Source organism: Condylura cristata, unplaced genomic scaffold (genome assembly GCF_000260355.1).
Source record: "Condylura cristata isolate star-nosed mole 26May11 unplaced genomic scaffold, ConCri1.0 scaffold00017, whole genome shotgun sequence".
NCBI lineage: Eukaryota > Metazoa > Chordata > Mammalia > Eulipotyphla > Talpidae > Condylura > Condylura cristata.
Window position 1 is genome coordinate 28992116 of NW_004567118.1, and position 14859 is coordinate 29006974.

The window sequence follows — 14859 nt, forward strand, 5'->3', positions numbered from 1 at the left end:
CTTTCTCATTGGGCCCTGTTGCTGGGCTCTGGGTTGCCATAGTGACGGTTGCCAAGTCCCTGAGGCTGATAGCCAGCGATGGGGCTGTCGGCTCCATCCACGCGGGAGGCTGAGGGGGGCTTCCCATTGTGTGGAGAAGGGGATGTTGCTATGACAACCAACCCCCACTAAGGGGCAGGGACCAGCCCTTCCACCCCCCTCAAGCCTCCCCACCTCAGGCAGCTCCAGTGAGGGGCTCCAAGGCAGGAGTAAATTCCAGACAGCCCAGCACCTGGCTTGCCAGTTTCCAACTCCCCTCCCACAGTGCGTGCACCTCTCGGGATCCAGGCATCTTGCTCAGACAGGGGGAGGGACAGGGGTCCCACTGGACAGAAGAAGGGAAGGAAGACCCCTTGACCTCCAGGCAGATGGGAGACAGCAGGAGAGGACCTGAAGTCAGGGTAGGGGCGGGCAGGGCAGAGGTTGTGACCCCTGCTGACTGGCTCCAGTGATGCTCCTGACGGCTGCTTTTGTGGATGGAGAATGGCAATGAGTCGAGGGGGCTGGACATCTGGGCTTTTTTGGGGAGAAGAGCCTCGGTGGGGAACGAGGGAGCCAGGGGGCAGTCAGCTTGAAGTCTGGGTCCTTGAGTCTTCTGGACAACCATGAGACCCCACCACCAAAACCCCCCAAGTCAAAGGTGCTTTGGGAGTGGGGGGCAGGGAATAAACTTCAACACAAGAACGTTTTTTCCACTTCATTTCTGAGATTTGCCTCATCTCAGATTTGTGCTTTGATTTAGCAATTACTCAGGCCTTCCCTACCTGTGAACATATACTCACACTCACTCCCATTTGTATGTGCAGGCAACTCACTACTCTTGTCTGGGTTCCATCTTCTCCTGAGATGGCTGCCTTCTGCCCATTATCCCCTCCCCATGCAACGCCCACCTCACCCCTTCCACCCACCCTCTCTCTACCCATTGCCACTGATTTCATGCCATTGACCCTTCAGCCTAAAAGCCACTTAAGCTAACCGCCAGGACTCTATCCCAATTAATACCCAATCATTCTCCAGCTTTCTCATCAACTTTTGAAGTTTTTTATTGTTTTTTTGGTTTTTGTTGTTCAAATTTCCCTTTTACAGTAAAACTATTGAGGTGACAGGCCATCCCCCCGCCACCTCCCCCATGGCAATATCAACTTCCTGTTCCCTGGAAGGAGAGATTAGAAAAAATCAGGAAGGAGCTGGGAACTACAGCACCAGAGCGATGACTTGACCTCTGGTGGACAAAGCAACCATCTTGGCTGGTGATTGAGGTGGCCAACTTGGTGCCCAAGGGCAGCTCTGATCTAAAGAAACTGAGCTGGGAGGATACTGAGGCAACACCCAATTGTGCACTAGAGGGCAGGAAGAGGTATATGCTGGTCACTATGGAACAGTAACAGTCGTTAACTACCACTGTCAGACCAGTCAGTAGGCCACCGTTTTGGTCACTAAGAAGGGAGTTGTGTCGAATTTGAAGGGAATAGGAAATGGAAGATGTGATTCAGGACAAGACAGTCATCTGGGTTACTCGGGGAGAACATGTGGGTTCTTGGGGTAGTCCTGTTGAATAACAGCGATTATACTGGGATGTGGAAAGGGAAGAAGAACAAGACAAATTGGGCCTGCCACAGCAAGATGGCAGTCAGCTTAGCTGTCCTAAAAGCAGCACAGAGAACAAGGGGAGGGAGATCCTGGGAAGTGCCACTAAATACTAGGAAAATCCTCCCCAGTCCACCTTATCTTCTTACAGTCAGTAAGTTCCAGCTTCCTCCTGAAACAGGAAGTCTTTCATGCCTCCTCTTCTCCACAAAGTAAGAGCCATCCACCTCCCCACCCCACTGTCCCCCCAGACTAGGCCACATGGAGTTCCAGCCAGACCACTTCCGATTTCAGAAGCGCTACTTCCTGTCCTGGATGAAGGCACTTCCAGTTCCTGCTGCACTGTTTCTGCCACTTCCCAGGCACTTCTGTCCAGGCCTGGTCACTTCTTCTGGAGCAAGTCACTTCCTGTTCCAAGTGGTCCACTCAGCATCAGACCAAGTCCATATGTGTCCCAACCGGTTCATATCTTGCTATCGGCCACTGGGTAAAACGGGACACTTCTTCTCATGGTAGCTGTCATGACCCTACCACCCCAAATGGCTGGAGTAAGTATGTAGAGGCCTGGGGCAGGGCAGAGAAGAAGGCCCTGCTGCCCATGACCTGAGCTGGGGTAGAGTGCCAGAGCCTTCCCCACAAGGCCCCCATTTTTGGCAGTCTGAGGGGAGTGGTTGATAAGAGAGGTCAGAAAAGGGCAGGTGCTGAGGGGAGAAATGCTTTAGTGCCCCACCCAGGAGATGGGAGAAGCACAGGATAAGAAGCTAAGAGGGTAAAAGGGGGTGTAGGGAGGAGAATGCTAGGCAAAAGGAACAGACCTAGAGACAGAAGAGAGAGAAGGAGAATAAAAGAGAGAAGAGAAAAGAAAAGAAAAACAGTGAGAGGCAGAAAGAAAGAAGTGACAACCAAAAGACAGACTGTTCCCGCCCCTAGCTCTTGGTGGGTCTTGGAGACAAGGGTCCCGGGTCGGGGTCAGAAGAGAAGGCTGAGTCTCTGCCCCTCCCCGAGGGAACAGGACCCAGGGACACAGAGACAGAGAGGGGCACACGTGGCCAACCAGAGGGCAGGAGGTGGTGGTTCGGTGGAAGTCTTAAGGAGTCTTAAAAGTAAATGAGGGCACCAGCCAGGAGGAACAATGGAGCTGGAGGAGCAAGGGGGGCCAAGGAGATACTAGAGGTGTTCCTCAACCATGAATTAACTGGAGGAGCACCCCAAGAAGGGCTGGATCCAGGAGAGCCAGGTGGGAGAAGCCCTCATACCTTGTAGTAGATGTTTGGAGGGCTCTGGGGAGGCCCATCCTGCACGATGTACACAGGATGCCCATAGTCACCACTCACCTTCTCATAGTGGGGACAAAAGGGGGGGTCTGCAGCCCCACCACCCCGCAGAGCTATCCCTAGCTCCCCAGGCTCAGCCTCCCGAGGTCCCATCCCACCTCCAGCCCCCAGGCCCAGAGATCCTCCCCTCCCGAAGGAGCCAGGACCAGGGTGGCGACTCTCCGAAGGCTTGGCCCGCCGTCTCCGCCAACACATGGCACCCCCAGCCCCTGCCACGCCCAGCAAGAGCAGCGCCAGCCCCCCCGCTGCCCCGGCCACTGCGGGCATGCTGGGAGGGGGCAGGGGGCCTTCAGCACCCCGGGAGGTTGCATTGCTGGTGGGGTCACCTGGCAGGGAAGGGGTGGAGGAGGAAAGAGGGGAAGGGGCTGAAGGAGCCACCTGGGCATCTGGACACCCAGCCTTGGGGGGGCCCCATGGGCTTCCCCAGCAAGTGCCCAGGCCACTTGGGGTCTCCACCTCCCTGCCCCTCCCAGCCCCCGCTCAGAATCCAGGTGTGTCCAGCCCTTCAGCTCCGTGCCAAAGAGTCCTCCCCACTTCTCTGACAGCACTGATTGAAGCACTGACTTGGCTAATTAGTTCTAATTGAGTCTTTTCCTCATTTGGCTTCCATTCCCCACCCATCCTCCCATCCTCTCTTCTCTTTCCTGTGTCACTGCCCCCAAAACCAAAGAGGGAGGGGAGGATGAAGGCAGTGCAGCTGGGGTCTCAGAGAAGAGGAGGCTGGGGAAGGCAGGAAGCTGGATGGACCCCTGGTTCCTACCTGGCATGTTCTCCTTCCCGGGCTCCAGGCTGTGGGCCGCTCCACGGTCTCGCTCCAGGGGCATTTCAGACACAGGCTTTCGGGGGGCAGCCCCTCCTCGGGGACCTGGAGATGAGGAAGACCCAAGAGAGGGTCTGAGACGCAGCCCCCTGGCCATGATACTACCACCCCACCCCTGCCAGCTCCCAGTAGGAGGTGCGCCCGGGCCACACTCACTTTGTCCCACGCGGAGAAGCACCTTCATGCCCCTGGTGAGGCACACACCTCCCTGCAGGCTCTCCAGGCCTTCCCGGGTCCCATCTGATGTGGCTGGGAGAGTCAGAGGGAGAAGCTGGCACTCCACAGTCTAGTCTCTATTCTGTCCCCATACCCTGGTCCCAACTCCACCCGAGGGTGTAAGATGTCTCCTTCAGCGTCAGGGGACCCTCCCTTGTCTGCCCTGAGGGTACCTCCCCACTTGACCCTGCTGTCCAGCAGCAGTACCAATTATATAGTAATCGTGGTGCGAGCGGAACTCGTGGCCCCAGAGGTTAGGGCTATACTCCTGGAACTTGATGGTGAAGCGGAGATCCAGGTCTGGCCGGTCACAAGTGAGCAGGAGGTTTGGGGCAGGAGGTGCCTCACAGCGCCGGCCCTGGGCACCCCCTACCAGATAGAGCTTGTAGAACTCATAATTAGGAGAAGAGTGGGGGCCAGGAGGCCGGGCCCGGGGGCAGAGCAGGTCTAGCCGGTCCCCAATCTGAGGGTAGAGCACGTAACCACCTTCTGCCTGAAACCTACAAGGAGGAAAACAAGGTGGACAAGGGAGAGCGGTGTCAGAGGTCTGGCCACCAGAGCTTTGCCCCTCTCGCCCCACACCCCTGCAAGACAGCCTTTGTCTGAGTGGAAAGTCTGTTCTGAGAGCCCTCTCTAAGGACTGTGCAAGCTCAAGTTGGAAGCAGCAGGAAGCCAGGCTCAGAGGTCTCCTGCCCCTTGGTGTGCCCAAATGCACTCTTCAGCCCGCCCTCACCACATGCACACTGCCATAGCTCGCTCCATCACCAGCCCCGTTGCCATGGCAACAGGATGCCAGTTACCAAGGAGCTGGCCTCTCTGGAACCACACAACCCACCCCTCTCGGGTGATTTCACTACTTCACGGCAGTCAACCATGGGGGCAGAGCCTCCCCTCCCCCAGGCTACCACCCAATTTGGGGGCTGTCAGGGCAAGAGAGGCAGGAAGGGTGTGGAGGGTGATTCAGACCAGTGTCCAAGTTAGCCATGTGACAGTAGGCAAATACTTGCTCTGGCAATGCCCCTAAATAAGGCTAGTGGGTACCAGGGTCTGGGGGGCCAGCTGCCCCAGACATTTCCCTGCTCCGTACAGCTCCCCTCCTAGGTCTCAGACTTTCACAGGAAAGTGTCCTATTGTCTTGGAAATGAAAGAGTTGGCTCTTCTAACCACAACCAACACAAGCCACATCTCCTTGGTCCAAGCATCCACTGATCAGCACAGCCCTTCCCTAAGTCCTTCCCTCAGCCTTAATGGCAGACCAGGGCTCAGAACTGGGCCTGGAGACTGCTGCTAAGTAGCTCCCCAGCTTCCCAAATGACCTACTCCCTCACACCCATCATCCCAAAGAGCCCCCAGAATACCTAAACTCCCTTTTCTCAACCCTCTCAAAATAAGCCTAACTTATGTCCTCAAGCTTATGTCCTGATAGCAAACTGCAGCTGGGAGTTGGTGGATAGGAGACTGAGAAGACATTTAAAATTGTACCTGAAGAGATATGGGAGGGAGGCGGCAAAGCAGAGAGAGGAAGAACAATAATCCTAGTTCTCCTCTAATGAGCATATAATATGTTCAAACACCTTACCTCTAATCCTCATAAAAGCTGCAGGGATTGAGAATACAAACGCTAAAGGTTAAGTGACATGCCCAAGGCCACACAGCTGAAAGCCGCACAGCTAGGATTAAGACCGGTTATTTGATGAGCTCTAATGCCCACCCCCTCCCCTTGTGGCCTCACACAGCCTCCCCCAGGGAAGTAAGAAGTTTTCAAAACACAGAACTCTTTTGCTAAGAGGGAGTAGTTGCTGCATGAGGCAAGGGATCCAGATGACCTCCCAAGGGTTCTGTCCTAACCCTGTGTAGCTTGAAGTTTCATCTGACCCCTGGCCTTTTTTCAGAGCAAAGCAAGCATGCCAGGGAAGAGAGGGTCTGAGGGAAGAGTGTGCAGCAAAGGTGGGGGAGGGGGCAATGGAATCCTCCGGACTCCAAGTACAAGAAAGAAAGAGGTTTTAGGGGGCTCTGGGTATCTTCCAAAAATGTGTGCCCAAGCCTGGAAGGCGGGAGTACCGTCTGGCTGGGAAACTGCTTCAGCAAGGGCTCACTGACCCCCAGGTTGTGGGCAAGAGTTGGGAGACAGACTAAGTCCACAGGCCTTGCTGGAGCTGTCCCCACTGCCCCCAAACTGAGCCCCCTTCCCTCCCATCTCCTACAGCTCCCTTCGGGAGAGGGAGGCACCCTGCCCTTCCCCTCAGCGCCTCAGCAGCACCTACTCAGCAGCTCTCCTGAGAGCTGACATTAACCAGGCTCTCTCCAAGCCCAACCCCCGACAGGACACAAGCTCCCTACAAACAGAAATAACCACTCCACAGCCCTCCTGACTACCCATGAACTTTGCTATCCTTGCCCCCTTTGGGGTCTTTCAAACTCCTGACATGACCATCACCACCCACATCCAGCTGCGTGTGCACCCCAGGACTCTGGCTCCCAAGATCACCTCGGTCTAGCTACCCGTCAGCTGCAGCGGCACCCTCCTTCCCAGCCTCCTCCCAGCTCACAGAACCCAGCCCCCAAAGTCCCCAAAGCTTCCACAGTCCCTGCCCGAGGGTGTGGGGTCTCTGAGCCCCGAGCTGCTCACCTCTTATTCGCCGAATTCCAGTAGACAGGCTCCAGGCTGAGCCCGGACACCAGCCCCAAACACCCGAGCAGCAGCAGGGCCCCGACTCGCACGCCCCCCGGCCCAGAATGGGGGGCCCCCATGACCCCGCCAAGGCCTGGGGGGCGGGGCACCAACTCCCCCAAAGTCGTTCACCTCCTGGGGTGACTGCCTTGGCTGCCCTGGCTATTCTGCCCCGACCTCCCCGCCGGCTGATGCCCCCAGCTCCCACGCGGACCCGCTTCCTGCTCTGCCCGCGCCCCGGTGCGGAGCGCTCAGCCCGCAAGAGCCCTTCCAGGGGCGGTCTGCAGGCACCCTACGCCCCCGGTCCACGCTACAGCACCCCGGGATCAGTGAGCGGGCCTAAGTAGGGGACTGGGGGAGCTGGGGGCCGGGCGGGGGCGGCATGGGGCGCCGGACTAGGGAGTGAGAAAGGGGGCGCCGAGTCGCAGCCCCAGCCTCGCCGGGATTGAGGGCAGCAGGCTAAGGGAGGAAACCAGTCCCGAGCCCAGGAGGGGGGAGTTAAAGGAGAGGCGGGGAGGGGGAGAGGATGGCGGAGGGAAAAACTGGAGCTGGAGCTCGAGGCGGAGCGGGGAACCAGATCCCGCAGCCCACGCCCCCCACACCTCCCTCACCTCGCGCACCTCCCGCCAGCGGTGCTGCCTCGCCCAGCTGCCCCGCCTCACTCCCCGGCGCGGTCTCTCACCCCCTTTGTCTCTCCGACTCTCCCGTCTCTGGCTTAGTTTCTGCTAGTCTCCCCTCCAGCCCATAGACCGCCCGAGCGGTTGGAACCTTCCTCTCTCAAATTCAGAAAGGCTCCCGCCCTCTCCACCCCAGGAGCCCTGCCCATTCAGCTCCCGCAGCCTCTTCTCTCCCACCCCAAAACAACACCGCAGCTCCGGGAGGTCTGGAGAGAATAACAATAATCTCCAAGGCTTCGCAATTTACAAAGTGGACTGAGTTGATCTTCACGACTACCTGTGTGAAGTGGGAGGGGCAGAGCTAAGGATTCCCATTGTAGTTCTGAAGAAACTGAGGTTCACGGAGGCCCAGGGACTTGCCCAAGGTCACATACAGGAAGCCAGAAACCAAGCCTAAGTCATGGAATTCCCACTCGTGGGATCTTTTGTCACACCTTTGGACCTTTTGCTGTTACAAAAGGCAGGATTAGGGGTTAAACTTGGGTGCTGCTTGGATGGTGATGGGGGAGAAATAGGGCCGGGAGAGAAAGTGAGTACCTACAACCCCAATCCACATTCAGCCGGAAGGGCTGTTTCCAATTATCCTGGGGGAAGGGAGGATTTGCCTTTTTGGGTGTAAGAACCCTCACTTTCAGCACCTCTGAGTAGAAGGGACATTCTTTTCCCCTCTCAGTCTTGGGCCTCCAGTCCCTTGTCCCTTCCCTTTGATTGTGAGGTCCAAAACCAAATCTGCTGACAGTATCTCTTTAGAATCGCTCCCCCCCCCCAATCTTTCAGTATTTGGCAAGGTGTACGCAAGGGGGAGGAGTCATTGCTTGAAATAACATACTCACCCCCCCCAAAAAAAAAGAAGACTGAGCATATAAATGGAGAAACAAGGAGGCCAGTGACAGCTGCTGGATGAAAGACTCCCTCCTAATCTAGGGGAATACAGAATGTGACTTCTGTTTTTTCCAGCACCTTTCCTCTTTCATGTGTGTCCTTGACTGGCTACTCAGTCGCCTGCTTCCTGGGGGAGTCCAGGGAAGGGGAGGGAGTGAGTGCTCCTGCTCTCCTTCCCCCAGAGCTGAGTAATGGTCCCTCTGCTGCTGGATGATGGTAAATAGTGTTGCCAGTGAAAGTGAGCGGGTGTCTTGTCTGTCACTGTCTGCAGTCTCACAGTCACACCCGCCAGTCTGACACACAGCTCTTGCCACTCCTGCTCAGCCACACTCACACTGACCTCTGTGCCCCCACCTTGGGAGTGAGATTTCAAACAGGTTCCCCCCTTCAGTTTACAAGTTGCCTAGCAACCAGTCAGTCAATGGCATGAAGTCCCACCCCCACTCTCGTGACTTCACACCCAGTTCAGTAACCCCATTGGCTCCTGCCTTAGTCCCACCCCTAACGCAGGTTTTAGGAACAATATGCCAATCCCTGCTGTCACTGGACAAGGGAGCCCACTAGTCCCCCTCTTGGCCCCCAACTCCGACATTTGTCATCCCAAAGAGACAGGCAGACTCTGATATCACAGAAAACATTTTAATACAAACCTGTCCTCCATCCTGTCCCTTCTCACCCTACTGAACATCAGGGATACTAGTGTCTGACCCCCCTCCACACCACCAGAGCTGAAGCTGACATTCAAGGTGAATGTGACGCATGGAGAGCAGAGGAAGGTCCATTTCCTGCTCGCCTTCATCCCCACTCTCTGTGGGCTCTGGAAACACACGCTGACCAGATGCAGTGGCCAGGAGAGGTAGACTAGGGTGCAAGCTGGAGGGAAAGACAGGGCAGGGGTGGTGTCAGCACCCTGAGTAAGCATGTGTGCTCCCTCAGGGATTCACGCATGCCCCCCTCCACCCCCAAGATCTGTGAAAACAGCTGGTGACCTCACTCCATTGGTGCAGTCCTTCTGGGGCAGAAAACTCAGCACTGGCTCCGGCTTGCCCTCAGGCCCAGTTCCGCTGGTGTCCCACACAGAGACAGCCCCACCAGTGCTGCCACTCACCAGGAACTGCCCGGTCCTGGGGAGAGAGGAGACGCTGGCTGGTATCAAGGCATCTTCCTTAAGGGAGAACTCCCTCAGGGCTCATTACACCCAGGGCTAAGACCCTAAAGCTGGGCTCTGACATTCCTGGAAGTATTAGGGCCTCAGGGAAAAAGGACCGTTGGTCACTCACGGGTCCAGATCAAAGTAGATGCGCTGGTTGGTAGTCACCTCTCGACTCAGGGACCACAGTGGATGACCTGGCTGCCGGAGGTCCCAGCACAGCAGCTCAGCATCCTAAAGACACAGAACAGGGGAACAGGGTCTGCAATCCATCCCTCTCTTCTGCCAGAGTCAAGGACATCCCTGCTTCCTTCAAGGGTTCTGGGCCCTCCTTCAGTGTATTTTTCCCCATGTCCATCTCCCAACACACTCTAGCCCTCAGCCCCACTCGTGGCTACTGCCCACCTGCTTTGGATCTCAGGACATGACACTTACTTTGCGGGCTCCGGAGAAAAAGCGGTTACCATCAGGGTGAAAGCAAAGGTGGGTGATGCCTCCTTGATGCCCTCCCAGCAAGGCGAGAGGGGAGCCATCGTCCCAAGCGTAGAGACCCAGGGAACGGCCATAAGAACCACACGCATAGATGGGCTCGGTTGGGCTGAAAGCTATGCAGGAGATGATGCCACTTTGCCCCTGCTTTTTAGCTAAGAAGGAAAGGAACGGAGGGGGGGGGGGACATTAAACAGCTAGTCAGAGGGGCACCTGTCTCCTATCCCAGAGTTTAGAGCTCAAGGTCTCCCCAACCCCATTTGTCATAGCAGGACAAAGACCTCTGATGCTCCCCAGATTTTTCTATCTCCACAAAGAAATTAAAGCCCAAATCCTACTTTTTCCCTTTCAATTTGCAATTTTTCCTTAAAGAATAGAAAGTTGAAGATTTATAAGAAAATGAAGTCAAGTTTACCTCCTACAGATATCAAGATTTTGGAGACCAAAAGATGCACAGCCACAGGTATAGGCCCAAGGTTGAACCAGGTATTTATACCCAGTAGGTTGGCCCTGGAGAAGTCCCATCCTTGAGTCTCTTCTCCAGTGCCCAGCGGGCACAACCTGCCTCCCAGGGCTACCCTGAGGATGAATGTACCCCACACATGGCACTCTGCTTACACAGTCCCCAGCACATGGCAGCACCCTTTTCTCCGCCGCCCCCCCTCCCCCCACTTGATAGATGCTTACCAAATGTGGCTCGGACCTCACAGTCTCGGCCAGGTCGGGCCGTGGGGAAAATCCGCACAGTGCGGTTGAAGCCACAGAAGAGCTGGGAGCCATCAGGGGAAAAGCAGAGCGAGTGGGCTGCTGTCAGCTCATCCTGGGGGCAGAAGAGGGCTGAGGACAGGCCAGAGCTTCAGCCCTCCTCAAAGAAGGAGAGCTGGGCAGGACAGGCCAGGGGCTGGGCAGAGGTGCGTACCAGGTGGTTGTAGGCGCGAAAAGAAGCTCGGAGTTCTCCTGTGAATGCATCCCAGATGTGAATGGGGTTCTCCCGGCTGCTGCTGGCCACGCTGAGAGAGACATCAACACTGAGGCCCCGGTGCTGTCAAAGGAAGGGGAGGAAGCCAACTGACCAGCCCTCTCAGCTCCCATCTGAGGCCACACCAACCTGTCCTCTTCCAAAGACCCTAGCAGTCCTTGACTTAAGTAGAAGATCCCTTTAAAACTGTGCGGTGCTCAGCACAGGCAAAGGACATCACTTACTAGGAGGTGTCTGGTTGGGATGATGACATCAGAGAATACCAGCAATAATCATAGATGGTGTCGCCTTCCACCATCCGAAGGACAGGGGCCTGGGGAGAGAGGCAGGAAAATGAGGCAGACCCCCCTGGCACCTCTGTAGCAAAACAAAACTACTGGCACTTCACCAAGCAGATGGGCTAAGTAGGAAAAGAATCTCAATGTCAGTGTTAAAGGGCCAGCTCAGACCAAAGCAGCACAGATTTATTCTTCTGGTTTTAAAATACAAGAAGAAAAAATTAAATTCCAACTCAGAGACAAAGAAGCAGCAATGATAAGAATACTATGTAACTACTATGTGCCATCTGGTTCTATAAAAAAATTATTAAACAGTTCAAACATGCAAAGTATTAAAAACAAAACCAAACCCGTGACTCTCCCACCCTCCATAAGAAATTATGTGTATGTGTGTGTGTGTATCTATACTTATTTATGCATACAGAACTGGGGGTACATGCTAGAGGTGCAGGGGCAGGGAGAGGATTCACCAGAGACTGAGTGGGGAGCAGAGCAGGCTGATAGAGGAAGTACACTGCTGAGGGGAGCAGCAGGTGGGACAGGAGAGGTCTGCCACACCAAGTGGGTCAGCCCCCTGGCCGGGGATAGAACTCATGCTGCAGTGGCTGTGGCTAGTTTCACAGGGCTGTGCTTTAACCCGCTGCACCACCATGGAGGGTCTTCACACATTTCTTTAAGAACACATATACATACAGAGAAAAAGCAATGTATAGCTCAAAACTACAAGGGATACTATTTCACACTCACTGTACTTTCTTTTTAAAGGTTTATTTAGGGGACCTTCCTAGTGGCACAAGGGGTTAAGTTGCAGCTCTATCAAGCTATCAGTCACTCACTGCAGCCCAATTTCAATCCCAGGCCAGGGAGCTGACCCACACGGTACAGTAGACCTCTCCTGTCTCACCTGCTGCTCCCCTCAGCAATGTATTTCAGTGGGTCTACTTGTTCTGCTCCCCACTCTGTCTCTGATGAATCTTCTCACCTCCTGCATCTCTGGCCTACATCCCAGTTCTTGCATGCATAAATAAATAATTTTTTTTTTTTAAAAAAAGGCTATATTTTACTTATGAACTATTATTACTCAACTAAAAAAAAGATGAAATCTTGCCATCTGCAACAACAGGAAAGGATTAAATTAAATGAAGTAAGACAGAGAAAGACAAATAATGGATAATTTACTCATCTGTGAACTATAAAGAAACAAAACAAAGGAACAAGGCTATACAAAACAAACCCTAAAATCTGACTGCAGAATTGAGGCTGGGGTGGGGCGGTGTGAACTTTCGTGGAGGGTTAGTGCCGCTTTGCTGGCGTGCATGGCGTACTCACTCACTCCACAGAGCCGCGAGTCTGCGCCCCTGCATCCCATAGTGCTTATAAAACAATGTTACCCCAATAAAAAATAAATAAAAGGCAACACATAGTATTCTCCTACATGCCTTTAAACTTTGCACAGAATCAGCTTCACCTCCAATTTTCTACAGGTAACAAGATTTAGGAAACCAAACGAAGCTCCACCAGCAGAGGCTGTGACGGGAACGGCCCCCACTGCGCATCCTGTGTGGCTGTGACAACAAGGCGGCAGCTCTCGTCAGGCAGGGTCACTGCTGTGCGGCACCCCCTCACGCCTCACTGCTGACCACCACTGCCCCCCTCATGTTTGGGCTGGTGTGCTTTAGTATTTGGGTCCGCATGCAGGAGGGTCTCTCTGAGTTTCTGCTTAAAGTGGGAATGTGTCTCTACCACATTTTTTCCAGTTTACTCTCCCACCAGCAGTGTAAGAACCTGTTGCTCTGCATGCGCCCTGCCACACTTCTTTTTTAAAAAAGGCTTATTTATGCATCAAGAGGTGGGGTATAGGCCAGCGATGTAGGAAGGGGACTGGGGGGCTGGATTCACCAGAGAATGAGTGGGGAGCAGAACAGACAGATCCACTGAAATACACTGCTGAGGGGAGCAGTGGGAGGGACAGGAGAGGTCTGCTGCGCCCTGTGGGTCAGCTCCCTGGCTGGGACCAAACTGGTGCTGCAGTGGCTGCAGAGAGCTTCATAATACTGTGCTTTGACCCTCTATACCACCAGGGAGGCCCCCTATCCTGCCAGACTTCTGAATCTTTCTCAGTTTGAAGGCTGCGAAGTGGTATTTCATTATGCCAGAAATCTGCATTTCTCTCATTATGAGTGAGGTTGTACATTTTCCATGATTATTAGTCATTTAAGAACAACCTTTTATAAGTTGTCTTCATCTTTCAACTATGTGGTTGTCTTTTTCTTACTGAACTGAAGGGAATCTTTAAATCCTCTAGATACTAGTCCCCCATCAGTTACTTGCCAGCCCTCAGGTGACATCGCCGAGCTACGAAATCACTTTTCACATCCCATCCTGAACCGTGTATCCGGTGCCTGACGCAAAGCTCCACCTGGGACACCCCACGGTACTTAGGACTCAACGGGTCTGTAATGAAGCCGTTTCAAACCTGCTGTTCCTCCTGAGCTCCACACTCAATTTTTTAGGACAAATCTGCGCACCAGCTCCCACTCCCTTTCCACTTCTCGTGCCACCTAACACTAAATCTTGCCAGTGCTACCTCCTAGAGATCTTTAGAGCCTGTCCACTCTCCTTCATTTCCACTCAAAGCCATTGCCTCCTTGTGAGCACTTCTGCAACACTCTCGTTCTCTGGGCCTCTCTGCACCCCCACACTCCTACCTGCCCATCACGCTCCACACTCGGGGCACAGACTTTGTTCAGTTGGAATTCTCCTGTTTAAAACATTTCAACGAGTCCACATTACCCTCAGTGTAAAATCCAACCTCCTTACAAAGACATCCCTTACCAGGCACCTCCCCAGTAGCCACCTCTCAAGGCGCCTGCTCTACCTGCCTGTAGAGTCTCCACATCCCATCATTCTGATTCTCAGTTCCCAGAAGGTGTTAACTTACTATACTCTCAAATTGTGGGTTTGAGAACACTCATCTCAAGTCTGGAATATTTTTCTTTCAAGCCCTTCTCCCCCCCCATCCTCATGATGGAATCTTAATCATCCTTTGGCTCTCTTAGATGCTTCTTCCACCAGGAAGCCTTCCCTGACCCTCCAGCTGAGCAAAGATCCTTGCTCCAAGTTCCCATATCCTCTGTGTCCTCACTCTGCAGCACATGTCTCACAAGGCAAGAATCACGTTTGTCTATACCCAATATACAATCAGCAGTCAATTAAGCCAAGTTTTCCTGAGTAACGGAAATGGCATGGTTGTGCCATGCCTCTGTTCCAGGAACCCGGGCTCAGACTGCCTTCTGCCTTACCCAGAGACTGTCTGCAGCTCCAATCCCACTGAGTTGCGTGTCAGGTAAGTGTCCAGCACTATCCCCGGACTTAGCCCCCTTTTCTTTAAGGAAGAAAACCATGCACACTAGGGAAGCTCTGGTCTCCGAGTCCTCTCGACACCACTGCCCATTCACCACCACTCTGCACACTGACTCAGCTCACACCACGCTCCACTCTTCCTATCAAATCCTCTGAGATTTCTACTCTAAAATCTACAGCTCTCTTACTTCTCATCTTCCTCCTTCACCTACAGGGACTTGCCTGACCCTGGTCAACACTGTGGTACTCTCAGGTTCAAAGGTCTTTCATTTTCGCCCTTCTCACCAGGGACCTAATCCAAGTGGCACAGCAGACCTCTCCTTACCCGCCCACTGCTCCCCTGAACAGTGTAGTTCGGTAAACCTGCCTATTCT

The 14859-nt window shown here is 54.1% G+C and overlaps 2 protein-coding genes across 2 annotated transcripts in view; both read right to left on the bottom strand.

The window, feature by feature from the left end:
• Window positions 1-1064: 1064 nt before the first annotated feature.
• On the bottom strand, window positions 1065-7237 carry EFNB3 (ephrin-B3). The gene is made up of 5 exons (XM_004684638.1): window positions 6626-7237; window positions 4204-4496; window positions 3937-4029; window positions 3721-3825; window positions 1065-3286 (listed from the first exon to the last, which is right to left on the bottom strand). The coding sequence occupies exons 1-5, from the start codon at window positions 6745-6747 to the stop codon at window positions 2877-2879; spliced, it is 1023 nt and encodes a 340-aa protein (XP_004684695.1). The 5' UTR covers window positions 6748-7237; the 3' UTR covers window positions 1065-2876.
• Window positions 7238-8849: 1612 nt separating this feature from the next.
• The window catches only part of WRAP53 (WD repeat containing, antisense to TP53), a 10520-nt gene continuing 4510 nt past the window's right edge, over window positions 8850-14859 (bottom strand). The window contains exons 5-11 of the mRNA XM_012726004.1: window positions 11069-11157; window positions 10785-10875; window positions 10553-10685; window positions 9812-10020; window positions 9507-9610; window positions 9216-9350; window positions 8850-9099 (exon numbers count right to left, since the gene is read on the bottom strand). Of these exons, the coding sequence (XP_012581458.1) occupies window positions 8904-9099; window positions 9216-9350; window positions 9507-9610; window positions 9812-10020; window positions 10553-10685; window positions 10785-10875; window positions 11069-11157 (957 nt within the window). The 3' untranslated portion in view covers window positions 8850-8903. The remainder of the gene's footprint in view (window positions 9100-9215; window positions 9351-9506; window positions 9611-9811; window positions 10021-10552; window positions 10686-10784; window positions 10876-11068; window positions 11158-14859) is intronic.

Coding starts and splice junctions, on each gene's coding strand:
- EFNB3 (XM_004684638.1), bottom strand. CDS start 6,747: ATGGGGGCCCCCCATTCTGGGCCGGGGGGCGTGCGAGTCGGGGCCCTG. Junction 3,826..3,936: donor GCTTCTCCGCGTGGGACAAA/GTGAGTGTGGCC, acceptor CCTCATCTCCAG/GTCCCCGAGGAGGGGCTGCC. Junction 3,287..3,720: donor CGGGAAGGAGAACATGCCAG/GTAGGAACCAGG, acceptor CTTCCCTGCCAG/GTGACCCCACCAGCAATGCA.